Source organism: Botrytis porri (assembly GCF_014898465.1).
Source record: "Botrytis porri strain MUCL 3234 chromosome Unknown BPOR_002, whole genome shotgun sequence".
Taxonomy (NCBI): domain Eukaryota; kingdom Fungi; phylum Ascomycota; class Leotiomycetes; order Helotiales; family Sclerotiniaceae; genus Botrytis; species Botrytis porri.
In genome coordinates, this window is record NW_024066076.1 from 952,968 (window position 1) to 970,247 (window position 17,280).

Sequence of the window (17,280 nt, forward strand, 5' to 3'; positions counted from 1 at the left end):
AAATAAAATAAAAATATTAAAAATAAAAACTAATCTTAATAAAGTCTAATTTGGTTTATTATTAAATGAATCATTTCAAAATATATCAAAATTAATTGTTTTTAAAAATTTGTATTTTAATAACTAATCAATTTCTTTTCAAAAAAAAAACTAAAAAATTAACAGAAGATAAAAATTTCAAATTTTAAAATCTAATTTTAATATAAATATTTCTATTATATTTCAAAATTCTTCAAAATTGTCATAATTTTCATTACAAAAAAACTATTTTTATAATAACTTTTATACTAATAAAAAGTTTGAGATTTAGAATGCTAATATATTTAAATATTATATTTTTCAATTTTTATAAAATTCTATTATTGAATAAAGAAAGTAAAGTACATTACATAAAAAAAATACTCTCAAAACATTCAAATTTATGAAAATAATATAATATTGATATTTATATTTAAAGACATTAAAAATATTATAATATTCAATAATACTAATAATTTATCATCAATTAATAATAATTCGATTGAATATAGGATTTAATATCATTGAAATCTAAAGATAATCTTATACTCATATATTTCGGTTTATTCTATATCAATTAGAGATTCGTATTTTTGTATCTTATTAGCAGTATTGAATTTCATATCATGTATATATATATTTCGAAAAAAATCGATACGCATAATTAAACTAACCCGTATACGAATTACGAGAAATACTATTGCCTACACTACAGAAAACACCCCCCTGAAATCCGAATCTACGATCGCCAGCTATCTCAAAAATACATATCTAATCCAATCGCTTGCCTGCAACCGAGAAAAATTAAGCAATACGAAATAGGAAATCAGAAATAACCGAGAAAACAGCTATAAAATAGCTGTAAAATAGCTTCAAAATAACAAGTCGATGAAGAAACTCCAAGTCCAAAAACCAGTATTTAAACTGGGAGGGAGTGAGATCCGTAATTGATGGTAATTAGATGACCAACAGAAGACGTCCCCCGCTAAAAATTCAGAAAAGGAGAAACATCCATCCAACTAAAGAAACCGCAAATAAAGCGTCAAAGCGACATATACGCAGTAGCGGAGAAACATCTCTTCTAATTCTTCTTTTCTTTCTTCTTCTCCTAAGTACTTAACCACTTATCCACTTTACTATTCTTCAATGATTCCCCAGCGCGATAAAAAAAGAGAAGAAAAAAAAAGCTATCCAAGAATATCAATCAAGAATATATCTAAGCACTCAGCCTTTCAATCTAGTTCCAAAAATAGAAGACAAAGATGAAAAACTCAGGTTATCTATCTAGCGTTGCCAAAAACAGAAATAGAGAATAAGGAATAGGAGATCGAGATAGAAGATTGAGAGGAGATCTGGGAAGTCTGGGAGGAAGGTTGTGAGAGAGGAGGTGAGGGATTCGAGCATTAATTTTGGGGTTTGAGGGAGAGATGAGTTAAAGGGAGGAAGGGAGGGAGCAGATGGTGATGATGATGATTGTGATGAAGAAAGAGTTTGGAAGTGGATTTCTATCTTAGGGACGATGAGGATGAAAGGTGTGAGTGAAATACTATTTGAAACGTGTGAAATGAAATGAAATGTAACAAATGAAGGGTTTGGATATCAAATATATACAAAAGTAAATAAAGAGTAGAATTTTATAGCAAAACGTACAATTCCAAGAGACAAAAGAAGAGTAATAAAAGAGAAATAAACGAACAAATAAATGATTAAATGGTCAAAGGAATAAAGTCCTAGGTCCCAGGTCCCAGGTCTCCCACCCAAATCTTCACACCTCTTCTTTCTCTACATATCCATCCATCTACAGCCCCAACCATTATCCTGCCCGAATTCTAGATTCTACCCCACTCCCCTTCCGACGAAACACCTAAAACAAACCCAACCCAAACCTCAAAGCTCGATTAGAAAATATACCAACATACCCAAAGTACCTATCCAATAGCATCCCACTCCCATCCCCATAAAACCATGAGTATGACTTAAAATCTAAATGTAAATCAAGATATGAAATAAAAGCTATCTCTCATCTAATACCCCTCTACCAAGATGGAGTTTGACTCCATATAGATCGATATCAAATAAACAAACAAACAGATGATTCGATCGAGACCTAGCTACCTTTGTTTCACTTTCATCTCATCTCATCTTATCTCACCTCCCATCTGGCCTGCTCACTGACATACATACATACTTACTTACTTACTTAAATCAAACCAGCCAGCCCTACCACAAACTGCGAACAATGAGTATGAGGTCAGAGCATAACATCTCATACATAAGATACACCGCCCTAGTCCCGTCATGGTCCCGATTTCCGTCATGGTTCCGTCCCGGTCTAGTGTCTATTACTTCTCCTTGTTTTCATGACGCAACCCTAACCAAACCGTGGCTTAACACTTCTTCATCCTTCAAAACCTTACACAAAGCCTACAAATCGACCACTTGACCTGATTCTCAACCTTAAACGAGTTTGGTCAGATCTGTAGTAGTTGTTCCTTTTCGATCTAATCCAATTGTGCCGTACTCTTGAAGAAAACGGGCTCATGAACTAACACTTGACTATATACATCTAGATGTATTTTGAAAAAGAACCGAAAAACTTTATATTTCAGAAAAGACGATATACACCTAACCTAATGAATTCTATAATAGAGCCAAAAAATAGATCTCAAGAATTTCATATTTCAGAAGAGATAGATATTCACATTTAAATTACATATAAATCACTTGATATATCTATGTAAGTAGATATGATATAATCCAGACTTATCACATACAGAACCATACAATCATACAAATCCAGAGCCAATAAACCACTATCAAAAAGAAAATCAAAGTAGAAAAGAAAGGATAAACACACTCAATCAACCTAAATCGTAATATCTACTCATCTCCTTCTATTATACCCGACACAACCCCATCCGATCCAATCCAATCCCAATCTATCAAACTCCGCCATCCCAATATGCCAACTCCAATCAACATCTCATGACATAATAAAACAACATCCATTTCATTTCTCAACCCCTCAGCAATGAAAAGTCTAACTAAACAATCTCTTTAAATCATCCAGTCTATCAATTCTATCACATCTTTTCAGTTGAAGTATACTTGAGATTGAGAAAATCGAACCAAACCAAAATCAAACCACACGAACCGAGAACTAATTCAAATCCAAAGCTTAAAAAATCCTAATACTCATCTAAACTCGAACCCTAGATTAACGCTAGCCTCAAAACTTACATTTATATCAACATTCATTTCTCATCTCTCATCTACTCCAAGCTCTATAATATTAAGACACATTATACCACACTAAATCCAATCCAATTCAATCCAATCCAATCCAATCCAATTCAATTCAAACCAAGTCCAACCTTGGAATCCCCAACAAATCACAACCCCAACCCCAACCCCAACCCATATCCAACCCTGATCAACCGCACCTAAGCGCGCGGTAAGCAAGGCAGCTCTAGAGTCTCATCGCTCGGGTCCCATCTACTTGGGATATATCTACTCCTCCGATCGATTCCAATTCCCACTTCTCATCCCCCAATCCTCATTCTCATCCTTCAATCCCCAATCCCCAATCCCCAATCTCTGATCCCAAGTTCCCTACAACCCTATAACCCCCTAAAATTCAAAATCCCACTTACTAATACCTACTACATGATAAACAAATCACAAATCACAACTAACCCCAACCCCACAAGTACAAGATTACACCACCCAAGCAACCACAACACCAATCATGTTGAATACCTCAAATACCTTACTCAATAGTAATAGTAATAAATTCATAATCGATTCAGTCTATCTATAGCTAAGCTACACTGACTATGCGATATGCCTAAGTGTATCTAATGATATAAAGTAGATGAGAAAAAATAATAAAACCTATTTCCTTTTAAAGCTCATTTAAGTCTATTATAAGGTTTTATTATATCGATTATATATATAGTCCATGATATTAATACTTTCAAAAACGATTAATACAATATTTCATTTTCAATCTATAAGTTAATAATATATTTAATATAAATATTCTTCAAGATATTATAGAATTTTACTCTTTTTCTTTATTATTATATTATTACATATTACTTCTTCTTTTTATATAATCCTACTATTATTTATTATTACTTTATGATAATTATATCTTTATTTGCTTCTTTTTTTTCTCACTATTTTCTTTTATAATATATCTCATTTAATCTCTTATATAAGATTTATCTATTCTTTATATTCTAATATATTAGTCGTGATTTCTAGATTCCTTGAGTATTTCTTCTCCTTAAGCTTTTCCTTTTAGTTACTAAAATTCTTTCGAATTTCTTTCTTTTTATTAAAACTTTTCTTTCTATTAATAAATCCATATATATGTCTTTGATATGCCTTTAAAAGAAAGAAGATCGAAGCCTAGAGGTTACTTCCTCTTGTTCTCGTCCTACTATATTCTTACTTAATACATACTAATCAAAAATACTACTAGTTAAATACTAAGTATTAAGATTATCCTATATAAGATTCTCTTCTTCACCTATTATATTCCGACTCGATTGATTCTGAGATGATGTTGTAAATATAAATACCTATTTAGATAAATAATTTATATTAGTATCTAAATAGAAAGGAATAAAATAAGAGGTATACTCGAGGAGATTACTATTTATAAAGATAAAGGTGTACATATATACATATATACATATATACATACTCACCTTATTTATTCATCTTATAAAATAAATCAATTCGTACTCAATAACTAAGACATGAGAGGATATAAAATATTAATCAATATATTTGTCGGAACGTATGATCACATGCTTAAGCGAATCACATGATTCTTCCCACTATATATATATTGAAAAGAATCATACCTTATTCTAAATTATCTCAATTTATATTATTCATTTTATATAGGCTATATAGTGCTGTATATAATGATTTGAGTTAATAATTCTCTTTTCTCAAGTGATTTTAATATTAATTAGTGTTTACCTTTTTATTAAAGATATTTATAAATTAGATTACTTTCTAAGGTTTTATATAAAGGTATTTGTATGAAAATAAAAAGGATAATTTAGGTCATTTGTGTTACGCCGGTCCATCCTCGGTACCGCGTCACATGACTCTTAGCACGTGATGGACCCTGCATGACAGGCATAACGGAATGTAGGTCCATACAGACCAAAGGTCCAGGACCTCTCTAGGTCCTGAACGCTCCAGTACAGTACGAAGGTCTATATAAGGGAATGGGATTTCATTACAATGTAGAGCTTCGTGCTCAAGAACAATCATTAGTTTCATTACTATAGTTACGAGAATTGCAACCAGTTACCAACCTTATTGAATTCCTACTTGAAGTCTAGTCTAAACCACCTCGAGAGATCTCTAGACACTTCCACGTGACCCTAGAGGCAGCTCCCGTAACAATTTGATGAGATATTCTTCAAAAAGATGAATAAGATTGTACTAGATTATGTTTATATATGATTTATATAAAGGACTAGAATACTATATTCTTTATATTATTTTCTTTAATCAATATACTAAAAAGGGATTTCTAACTATAATTGATTTCTTTAGAATTGAACGGATTAATTGATTTATAAATTAGACTACTATATTTATAAAATTCAATAAATCAATAGTTCAATTCGCATTTATTATATCCTACTCAAAACTCAATATACTTTTCGAATTTAAAACCTCCTTTTTTATATAAAAAGAATCATTTCACCACTCTCTTTTCATTAAAAACCTTTTATTAAACCCTCCTTTTTCATTTTATAATATAAAACATCCTCTTTTATATAACTATTAAATTAAGAAAAAGACTTATTTATTATCTTCAATAAATCTAATCCATCTAAATCAAAAAAGTAAAAGAAAAAGATTATAAAATTAAAAAGCTTATTATAATACAAATAGTTATTTAACAAAATAACTTTAAGAAATTCTATATAAATTTAGTTTTTATTTATATTTTTAAAAGATATACTAAATTGAAGCCTTACAAACTTTAAATTATTATTCCCTTATTAAGAAAATTCAATCTCTTATATTTTAAGTTTTATAAAGAAATAAAAGAATAACTTACTTCTATTCATTTTTATATAATAATTAAACCCCCTCCACTCTCAATTCTTTTAAATTCAATTAAATATAAATACCCCCACCTAATCAAATCAATTCAACATCCTCCCCTTCAATCACTCCACCTTAACAAATAAAGCTCTTCCTTATTTATATACAACTTTCAATTCAATTTATTCTTTTCTTACCTTTTTTAACTTAATTATAAAATAAAAAAGATAAAAAGGAGAAATGATTTTTAATTAGATTGATTTTAGATTTTAAAGGATTTAGTTAATACAATTCGCTTTTTATATTATATATTCCAGATTTTTATTATAAATAGAAATTCTATTTATATCGAAATATATAATTATATACTTAAACGAATCATATAATTCTTTTTATTATATATATATTAAAAAGAATTATATCTTATTCTAGATCATCTTAATTTATATTATTCATTTTATATAGACTATATAGTACTATATATGATGATTTGAGTTAACGACTCCCCCCCCCCCTAAGTGATCTCAACACTTTCATAAATAATAAGTTAATTATAATTATTTATTAATAAAGATTAATAGTATAATCTCAAATTATTAGTGTTTACTATCATAATAGTAATTTGAATAAAAAAGGGATATATGATTTATATTTCTTGATATCTTTATTCTTATTATTATATTGATATAAATTGGTGTTTAATGATTCAAATATAAGTCGACCACTCTACTTTCAGGCGACCTCTGTTTTGGGCCACCCTTTTACACTAAAAATCGCTTTTTTAGCCTATTAATATCTCTATTAATATATAATCTAATATAATAAAAATTTGAATATATATAATTTAAGTTATTTTAAGCTTATTTTGAAAATTTGAAAATTTTAGGAATTTTCTGTATTGAGATTTAAAGCTTTAAAATATCGATTTTTTAATTTGTATAAGAATCATATACAAATTTGAAACTTTTATAAAATCTTTAATAACTTTTTAATAACAATTATTAAAAGAAAACTATATATTTTTTTGAAAGTTTTGAACTTAAATCTATATATAAAAAAAAAAATATAAAAAAAAATTAATAAATATAGAGATATAGTATATAGTAAGTTTGAAATAGTATAAATAATCCCTATAATTTTGAGGGTATTCTTTTAAATATCTATTTATAGGAAATTTTCTTTTTTTTCTGAATCCTTCAAAATAAAAATGTTATAAATTTATAATAAAATTTTATAGTTTATTTTTAATAATTTTTATTAAAAAGTTATTAAAGATTTTATAAATTTTTTAAATTTATATGTGATTCTCATACAAATTTAAAAATCGATATTTTGAAGCTCTAGATCTCAATACAGAAAATTCCTAAAAATCTGAAATTTTCAAGGTAAGCTAAAAATGATCTAAATTATATATATATAAATTTTCAGTTAATTTTATCCATAAATAAGAAAGTTAAAAATTCCATTTTTGGTGTAAAAAGTGGCCCAAAAGGGGGATGGCCCGAAAGTAGGGTACCCGACTTAGTGCTTAAAAGTTATAGAAATCTATCTTAATTATAAATAGCTTATCTAATTAAATCTTTTGTTTTAATTATTTTAGAGATAGTTAGTAGTACTTTCAATCCTTTTATAATTCTTTCAAATATACTTAATAATTGAAATTGAAATCCTTTTTTTTTAAGAGTATTTATAATCTCAGGATCTAATTATTATTAGAATATTATGAATTATATATTGATTAATACCTTATCAATCGTTTACTTTAAACAGATGGTATGTTTTATGACAAATAATTTATATGTACAAAGTTTATATTATAACTTATATAACAATTGTATTTCAGTAGATAGAAAATACTCTAATTTAAAGTTCTTAAAATTTGTAATATAATTTAATTACAATTCCTTATTATAAAAGTTATTGAATTTATATTTATATAATTTATATTTATAGAAATCTCATATTTTCTTTTTATTTATATAATTAATATTAAAAGGATAATCTTTTTATTTATTCACCATTAATTTATAATTATTAAATGTAATCTCTAATGGAATTAGAAATTTAATAATGGATTTAATAGATTTAATATTGTTGAATTGTTTTAGGGCTGAATACTCAATATTTTCGATATAATATTCCTGAAATGTAAGAGAATTTGCGAATAATCCTGTCATATTTGATGGATAATAAGTAGATAGTAAGATATTAATTTTATTAAGATATAGCAAAGTTTGAGTTTAAAGAGTATAATATTAAGTTTGAGTTGAATACTACTAATTCCTACTCTTTAATATATATTATAATAAAGAACAAGATATAAATTAAAGTTAATATAAAATTTATTGCCATATTATTAATCACTCTTATTTATATAAAGATAAATATCAAATTATATTGAAATAATATAAGAATTTATGTCTTTTTAAAGAAATATTAATCTTAATTTAATGTTACGATGGTCTGCCACAATAGACGTCACGTGACCCCGACGCTTAGGTAACCGGATCAGAGGGATCATTAGTGATCCAGTTGATCGGATCAGAGGGATCATTTGTGATCCGACTGAGCACAGAGAACGAAGGTCTATATAAAGGAATGGGTTTCATTACAGTGTAGAGCTTCGTGCTCAAGAACAATCATTAGTTTCATTACTATAGTTACGAGAATTGCAACCAGTTACAACCTTATTGAATTCCTACTTGAAGTCTAGTCTAAACCACCTCGAGAGATCTCTAGACACTTCCACGTGACCCTAGAGGCAGCTCCCGTAACATTTAAACCATATATTATGATTAAAATTAAAGTATTAGGCTCCTAATCTATAATGTTATTAATTAGTATTAATATTATTATAAAGATAGTAAAGTTAATATAGTATTATAATTCATATTATTATTATATTACTTAAGATTCTAAAAGCTAGGGCTATAAAACATATTACTATAATATTGAAAAACACTAGCATCAATACTAACATAGTTACATAATCCCTGTCCCAACAATATTAAATTAATAAAGTTATTATAAAATGAATAATAAAAATATAATATTTAAATGTTTTTAATAAAGTATAGAAAAGTCATGTTTTGAAAGCTAGTTATGAAATCGAGTATATAGTCTAGCCCAGCCTCGTCACCTGGGTACTATTTGTGGTAATTCTGACAGCCAATGTAATGAGGAAGGAGATGTGGCAACAGAATGAAGAGAGGCGAAAGGAAGAGAAAGAAAATGAGAAGTGGAATGGAAATGAAACGACACGAAAATAAGCAAAACATTATTTCAATCACCAACAATAAACAAGGATAAATGTATAATTTCATTCCAATCATTCAATCATCTAACCCCATCCAACCCCCTTCCCCCTACCCTTTACAACCCCACCCCTACCCATCCCTAAACCCCTCCACCACCCCCCTCAAAACCTCCCTCGCAACAACCGGCTGAACCCTCCCCTCCCTATCCCCCCTCATCATCTTCCCCAACAAAAAATTAATCTTCCCCTCCTTCCCCTGCAAAATCTCCTTGACAGTTTTCTTCTCCTCTTCACAAATTCTCTTCGCCAATTCTTCATATTCACTTCTCTCCATCTTCCTTAACCACAAATTCTCCCCCTCAATAATTTCCTCTACCGATTTCTCCTCCCCCACCTGTCCAGTCTCAAACAAAACCTTCAAAACTGTCTTCGCCGTTTTCCCCGTAATTCTCTCCTCATTAAGATAATGAATCAAATGAGCCATCTGAGAATGTGAAATCATACACTCTCCATAACCCGTAAATCTGAGTGGGTTTTCCTCTTCTCCATAATCCGAGATGAGTGCACCTAATTCATGTAAAACCCAATTGCTTGCCCATTTCCCCAGTTTCGTTTGCGGTTCATGAGGATTCAATAATGTTAACACATCTACTACATTACGGAAATATTCCACTCGTCCTCCTTCATTTAAAGACACTAAATCAATAGCATCTTTTACCGTGATACCGTATTCCGACTCGAGTATTGCCAATTCTTCATCGGGTAAGACGCCGAGTGTAGCACCAAGATGTTGTGTAAGTGCTTCATCGATAATCACCGGGGCTAGATCTGGATCTGGCATGTATCTATAATCCACCTCTCCTTCTTTCCCTCGAAGTCTTCGTGTCTCTGTACTTCCAATTGCGTATCCACGAGTTTCTCCTTCAATAACCCCACCTTCTTCCAGAACCGAAATTTGTCTATCACGTTCGGCAATGATAGCATCTTCAATAGATTTGAAACTACTTAAATTTTTGATCTCTGTTCTTTGCCCAAGCCCTTGAACACCTGCATATTCAAACCCGGAACTTTCCTCTGATCTTCTCTTTACAGAAACATTTACATCTGCTCTCAATCCACCAGATTGCATACCCAAAACACAAGCATCAACTGAGTTTAACAACATTTGTACCTTTCGGACAAATGCAGCCGCTGTACTTGGATGATGTATCTGTGGCAGAGAAATAATTTCAATCAATGGTAAACCCACACGATTGAAATCCAACAAATGTATATCCCCAGGTTGTGAGATAGTCTTTGCCGTATCTTGTTCCATTTGTACTTGTTTGATTCCTATGCGAATTTCATCTCCATCTTCCTTGGCAATTCCATCGTGCGCATATAATGTAATATATCCATCTTTCGCAAAAGGTTCGTAATATTGTGTAATTTGATAGCCCGCAGGTTGATCCCAATGAAAATAATGTTTGCGATCAAATCGACTCGTTCGTTGAATATTGCAATTCAAAGCCAATGCGCCTCGAATAGCAGGTATGAGAGTTTCTTTTTGAAATATGGGCATAGAGCCCGGTAAGGCTACATCGAAATATGCGACATGTGTATTGGGCGTATCGTTAAAAGACGAGGCAGCGTATGAGAAAAGTTTTCGTTCAGTATTTAATTGTGCGTGTATTTCGATTCCTACCGTTAATTCCCATTCATCGAGACTTTGTAACTTTTCCGAATTTGTATTTCGTCCCGTCCCTTCATCTTTTGGCTGTTTCCGCGCAGCTTTGAATGAATTTTGAATGCTGTGATTCGTGGAGGAGGAAGAGGCCGATTCTGTGTTGGTATGTAATTCTTGTCTTGCCCGAGATCTGGAGGCGTAAATGGAAGGTAAATGATTATTACCAATAGCTCTATGACGAAGACAACCCGTCGAATTGATTTGGCCCCCAAGGAGATATCTGCGAAGAACCAGAGGAGAAAATCGAGTCATCGGACTTGCAGATCCTCTCAACGAGGTGGTCTCTTTCCAATTGGTCTTCTCTTGGGCAAATCATGAATTGATAGAGAATTCTAGGAAATTCACAGTCGTTGATCAGATGGGGGGTCAGGCAGAGTTCGGGTTCGGGCTGGGGCTCGGGCTCATGCATGTAATGAGATTTTCTGAATAATTGGGCACCCGATTCGAGGAGTCTCGGAGGGAAAAAAGATAGGGATGGATAGGATCACTGGGTGGCTGTGACTCCTCTCTGTCTTATTTGTGAATGATGCTTGAAAAATGAAGGAAATCCAAATGAGATCGATATTGTGATCGTTATCGATGAACTGATTATGATATATATCCCGTAAGGCGTAAGAGATTGATGGGATATGATCATATGTGTTGAAGAAGTATTGGTTATACACATAAGGTGTCGAGTAAGAATGATGCACGTCTTGATAGAATCTTCTATCTTGTGTAATGGAATCTTCATCGTACTCGGCGATGATATTATCTTTTTCTTATCAAAAAGATGAAGGAAATAAGAATAGAATATGAGAAAATGTGAGGCTGAATGAATGTTTATCATAATTAGTTTTGATTTGGGGGATTGAAGATTGGTACCTACATTAATGATAATTCTCATCACCAATTAATTGATTGATTAAGTAATCAATTAATGTCGGTAGCTACCCAGATCAATAACTTCAATTGGAATGTGTGCATGTATAGTTATAGGTATATGTGTCTGTCTGTTTGTTTTTATTTGCTGCGAGGTCAAGGTTAATAGCCACAATCTGATGGTCCTCTAACTCTCATCATCTTTCACTTCAATCTTCACCCTTCACCCTTCACCCTTCACCCTTCACCCTTCACCCTTCACCCTTCACCCTTCACTCTATTCACGCTATTATAGCTGTATTATCATACACTCTAGTTTGGTCTAATAGAACGTCCCGCAATGCATCAACGCAGCAAACTATTGATCCGACCAATCCCATCGTAACTGTATATACATATAATTTAGTATTTGCTTTGTTTGATGTTACATACTAGACAGGCAGATTTTATATTCATCATCGATTAGAGACAGGAGGAGTATGAAAATAGCTACATACCTATATAGCTACATACCTATATACCTACATACCTACATACCTTATAGCTATATAACTACCTAGTGAGTAAGAATACCTGATTCAATGCAGGAAAAGGAAGATCTTACATGACGCTCCGCTGGCCCTCCGGGGGCCACTGCCGTGGAGGCCGACTAGTATTGAGTAAATATATTGTCACGGAGTAGAGATAGTGAGATGGTCACGATGGGATGGATGGTTTACTTATTCTACTATTTTGTACTTAAATCTAGCTTGGCTTCTATTCCCCGGACTATGAGACAGTCAGACGGGGTACTGGTCGCTTGATAGATAGTCAGGTAGATCAGATAAGCCATGGGACCAGGTTGTCAATATATACATCTCTAGGACTCATACCTGTGTCTATTCTAGGTATATATCGAAACAAACAAACAAAAGCCATGAAAAGATACTCGTATATATATTCAGAATATATTGGAGCTACAAACTCTCCTGTACAACAAGAGACTATAACTACTAGGTATATTCCCATCCGCCACAAAAGCCAAATGTTGTGATCTTCACAATGCATGAAATCCTTCGAATGGCGTTCCCTTTCCCTTTCCAAATCTAGGAAGAAAACATCATCAGCCCATCAATTCCATCACTCCAAACACACGCCCAAAATATGAATAGATCATTGTCAAATCGCACTTCAATCCATCCAAGACCTCTACACAAACAATATCACCCTTCGTACACCACCCAACATCTTCTGCGAATTCTCAAACAATATCGACCATCTACCCAACATTTCCACGCACGGGAACTCTCCCATGATCATAAAGTCTTAAAAGCTCCCCTGCTTCATTTTGTATTATCCCTGGTCCCTTCTTAGACCTTTTTTTCTGACCCTTCACTGTCTCCCTCGTCTCCCTCGCCTCCCTTCCATTCCTTGTAATTACTTGATATCTATCATCGTTCATTCTTTTCTCATGAGCTGTGCTGTGTTGGTGGTTCCATCTTTTAAGAATATTCTGAAACACTTCTTCTCTCACAAAACACGAGGAGACAAGACGGCTGAACAATCGCACATCACACACGCACACACATCCATGTCCCTCGCCCCATCTCATCCCATCCCCCTCATTCATCATCACTCAGGTAATAATCCCAATTTGATCAACGCGCGCGCCAGTTTTATACCATCTTGGTATCATAGCTGAAGCTGGAAATTGATATACAGACAATCACTTTGCCATCCTCATCATATTGGTCCTGGTGAATTTTTATCCTTTTCTCCTCTTCTTTCCTCTCTCTGCTCTATGCTCTCTGCTCTCTGCTCTCGTCTTGAATTCCTCCACTTGATCTCTCCTCCTTCATTATCATGTTTACTATGATCCTTTATTTTATTTCATCCGTATCATCAATTTATTCACTTCATTCAATTGTTTTCTTCATCGGGCATTGGTAGTTTGTCATCGCATATCGATACACTATCATAGCTACCCAAAATTATCTAGGTAAGCCCTGTCAATCTAGAAGAACCTTCCCCTCCTAACGAGATCTTTTGATTTTTGCTTTTTTTCTTCTTGTCTTGTTTTTGAATAAGAATGTGAAGCCGAGCTGATTTGAATGGACTTGGGTAGATCTCTCCTTAGATATGGCTACAAGATACAAAATACCAACAGTTGAATCAATAATCGAAGATTCCGAAGATGAATCAAGGGACGATGTAAGGGGTAATATCGAACGAGAATTCCAGAGTAGCATAACTCGTCGTCAACATCGATCAATCCACGAGTCCACAATGTCCTCTTCACCCACAAAAGCCAATACGAGTAGGGAAAGAGATAGATCAAGAAAGATGCATAAATCTACCTCGAGTGGCACCAGACACTCTGCATCAAAACCAAAACCTAAGCATACAAATGCGAAGCGCGCAAGTGGATCATCTTCAAAAGGAAATGATATGGAGGGGCAACGTCTTCGCCAAAGGCCGGTACAACGGAACCGAGTTCCAAGTTCATCATCGTCGTCATCGTCAAGCTCTTCGGATGAAAATGAAAATCTTCCTAATCACAAATCGGTCCTTGCAGCTTCAAGAGCAAAATTAACATCTCCATCTATGATATCCAATTTAACTTCTTTGACTACATCAACCAATAAATCTAGTAGCTCAAGTGGAAGTAACTCAACAGTAACTCAAGCTTCTATTACGAAAGGTTTACCTTTGGGGAAAGGAACTGAAGTTAAAAAAGAGTCTCTATCGCCAGCTGTACCATCTCCTCCAAATGTGTTTGCCTATTTACAACAGGACTCCGATGAAGAAGATGGAGAAGATGAGGAGGCTAGGAAAGAGAACGCAGAGGGGAAAAAGGTGGAGACACAAGACGATACCTCTAAATGGTTGATTGACCATAGCGATAAAAGCTTCACCCCAATATCACGTCCACAAACTCCTGAGATACATCCAAGTGGCCCTTCATCAGTATCAAGTAGTCTTCATAGTGATGACTTCTCAGCACCAGAAGCCGATATCGACACAGATAGGAGTACATCACCGGAAAGAAGTGTTAATGGTCGAGAAAATCTACGAGTCACCACGAATTCAAAAGATGCGTCAGTCAAGTTAGCGTCCCAAATGGCAGCTGCCAATCAAAGACAAAATTATTACGGAGCAGCTCCATCATTTGGAACACCAAAAATCCACCATCACACAGATAGTAATCCACTCTCTCCCGCTGATCTTGAAACACCCCGCAATCCACATCCACCCAAACACACACTTCAATCTCAGATTGACCCGACTATTACAGGCTATGAACTTCTTGCCTCTCGCTTATCAGCATCTTCCCATTCCGGTTCCGGTTCAGGTTCAGATACAGTAGTAGAAGATCGTATCAAGCCAATGTATCGAAAATTCGAAGCACTCAATCATCGTCTTCTCCTTCATCTTCAAGATGAGATAAGCGAACTTGAAGAACAGTTACAAAGATTGGATAAAGCCGATACGGAATCTAGAAGGTTACGACATACTGGTAATGTTAATATTGGGGTGGATGTAATTCCTGCATCGAGAAGAGCAAGTGAACAAATGGGTGGTGATTTACAGTGGCATAAAATGGATATTCTAGGGAGGATCGGTTACAAGTTGGCTCAATACAGTCAGCACTCCTCGCGATCCCTACTTTACCCTATACCTCACACATTCCCCCATACTAACCTCTTCTAGATCAAACTTTAACCTTATTCCACTCTCTTCAATCACTTCCTCCCGCTTCTCAACCGGATATCAGCCATTATCGCGAATACCTTCAAACCGTCCGCCCCATAACCGAAGTAGAAACGAGATTCTTGGATCCAAAAGTTGAGGATGATTTAGTTTCCGTTGCTTCTGGTTCTTCTGGTTTTAGAAGCCAAGGCTGTCATCGAAATGGAGATCAATTCATTCGTCATAAACGTTCACTACTATCCTCAATATCAGATAGTAGTGATGATGACCATCCAATTGAGAGAACACCGACCAGTAGCGCTGTCGACTCACCTCTTCATCCACCACCTCATTTAGCGAATGATCATCTTGGAGCAGGAAATAAAATTTCTCATGCAGAAGATTTCCCTACCTTGGCATGTGCAATAGCTCTTAGTATCTTAATCCCAATCCTGACTTTCGCAACGATCCCAACATTCCTAGGTAGGATGACGGTGGTTTGTTTGGTGGGTTCGGGTATTGTAGGTGCACTTGTACAAAGTGGATTTATAGGTCTAACTGATGTCATTGGAAGTATTAAGGCTTTGAGGGGTTCTCAAAGGAGAGAAGGATTGGTTTGCGTGGGGGTTTATTTGGGGTGTATGGGGGGTGCTTGCGGGGGTTGTTGGGTAGTGAATTCTTTTGTGTGTGTGAAGTGGAAGGTAGAAGGATGCTGTGATGCGAGATTCGATTTCTTCTCGGTTGCTCTGGTCAACCCGACTATTTGAAGTCCACAGCAGCTTCTTGCCAAGACTTCAGTATGGGAGAACGAGAACACTTCATACATTGAGTTGTGTGATGAGGAACTTTCATTCGGACTTGATCTTTTATCTGGAGTTTACATTGGCGTCGTTTAGCTTGGTCTGGTTCTGTTCTGTTCTGTTTGTTTTATTTCGCTCGGCTCGTTTCGCATCGTTTTCTCTCACGTAAACATGATACCCTTTCTTCTACTTGTTCATCCTTTTTGGTTTGGAAATCAATGATTTGGCGCTATGGCTCTGATTATTCAATCACTTAGGTTCTCGATTCTTGGATATGTTCTTCTATTTTCCTGCCTTCTCTTCTTTTCTCTTCTTCGACTTTTACTCGAACTCTAAAGTGGAATGAATTCTTGGATTGGATTGGGCTTTTTTGAAGATCTGTTTAGGGAATCCCGCTACACAATGAAAGGTTATGCTATGCTAGGGTATGCCAGGCGAAGACATCAGAGTACGCATGATATGCTAGGGGGATACTAGTTCTTGCAAATGTGGTTGCGTTTTTGTATTGTACTCTATGGTGTCTCTGTATTCATGTGTATGGGTTTCTCTTCCTGGCGATGGATGGGTATCCTGTCGGCGAAACATGTATGCTGGATGAGTATGAGTATTATGTAAGATTACCTCGAATTCTAGGGATCTGGGATTACGATTTGAGATTGGGATTTGGATTTGGGACTGGTTTTTGAATTCGAATTCGAATTTGGATCTGAATGGAAATTTGATATATGTATCATGTATGTGTGTAGTATACGAGAATTTTTAGGATGTGATGGGATATGTCGGGTCGAGATGAGAATAGCATAGCATAGCATAGCATAGCATAGGATGGAAATGAGGACAGGAGAGGAGGGAACCTGGAAACT

At 34.1% G+C, this 17,280-nt stretch overlaps 2 protein-coding genes across 2 annotated transcripts; one reads left to right on the top strand and one right to left on the bottom strand.

The window, feature by feature from the left end:
• Nucleotides 1–9,491: 9,491 nt before the first annotated feature.
• Nucleotides 9,492–11,339, bottom strand: EAF01_001350 (uncharacterized protein; the record flags this gene model as incomplete). Its single annotated transcript, XM_038909600.1, has 1 exon — nt 9,492–11,339. One exon carries the CDS (start codon nt 11,337–11,339, stop codon nt 9,492–9,494), a length of 1,848 nt encoding a protein of 615 aa, XP_038774412.1.
• Nucleotides 11,340–12,903: 1,564 nt separating this feature from the next.
• EAF01_001351 (uncharacterized protein) lies at nt 12,904–16,384 on the top strand (the record flags this gene model as incomplete). The annotated part of the gene is made up of 3 exons (XM_038909601.1): nt 12,904–13,926; nt 14,053–15,570; nt 15,639–16,384. The coding sequence occupies exons 2-3, from the start codon at nt 14,067–14,069 to the stop codon at nt 16,382–16,384; spliced, it is 2,250 nt and encodes a 749-aa protein (XP_038774413.1). The 5' UTR covers nt 12,904–13,926; nt 14,053–14,066.
• Between the last annotated feature and the right edge of the window lie 896 nt (nt 16,385–17,280).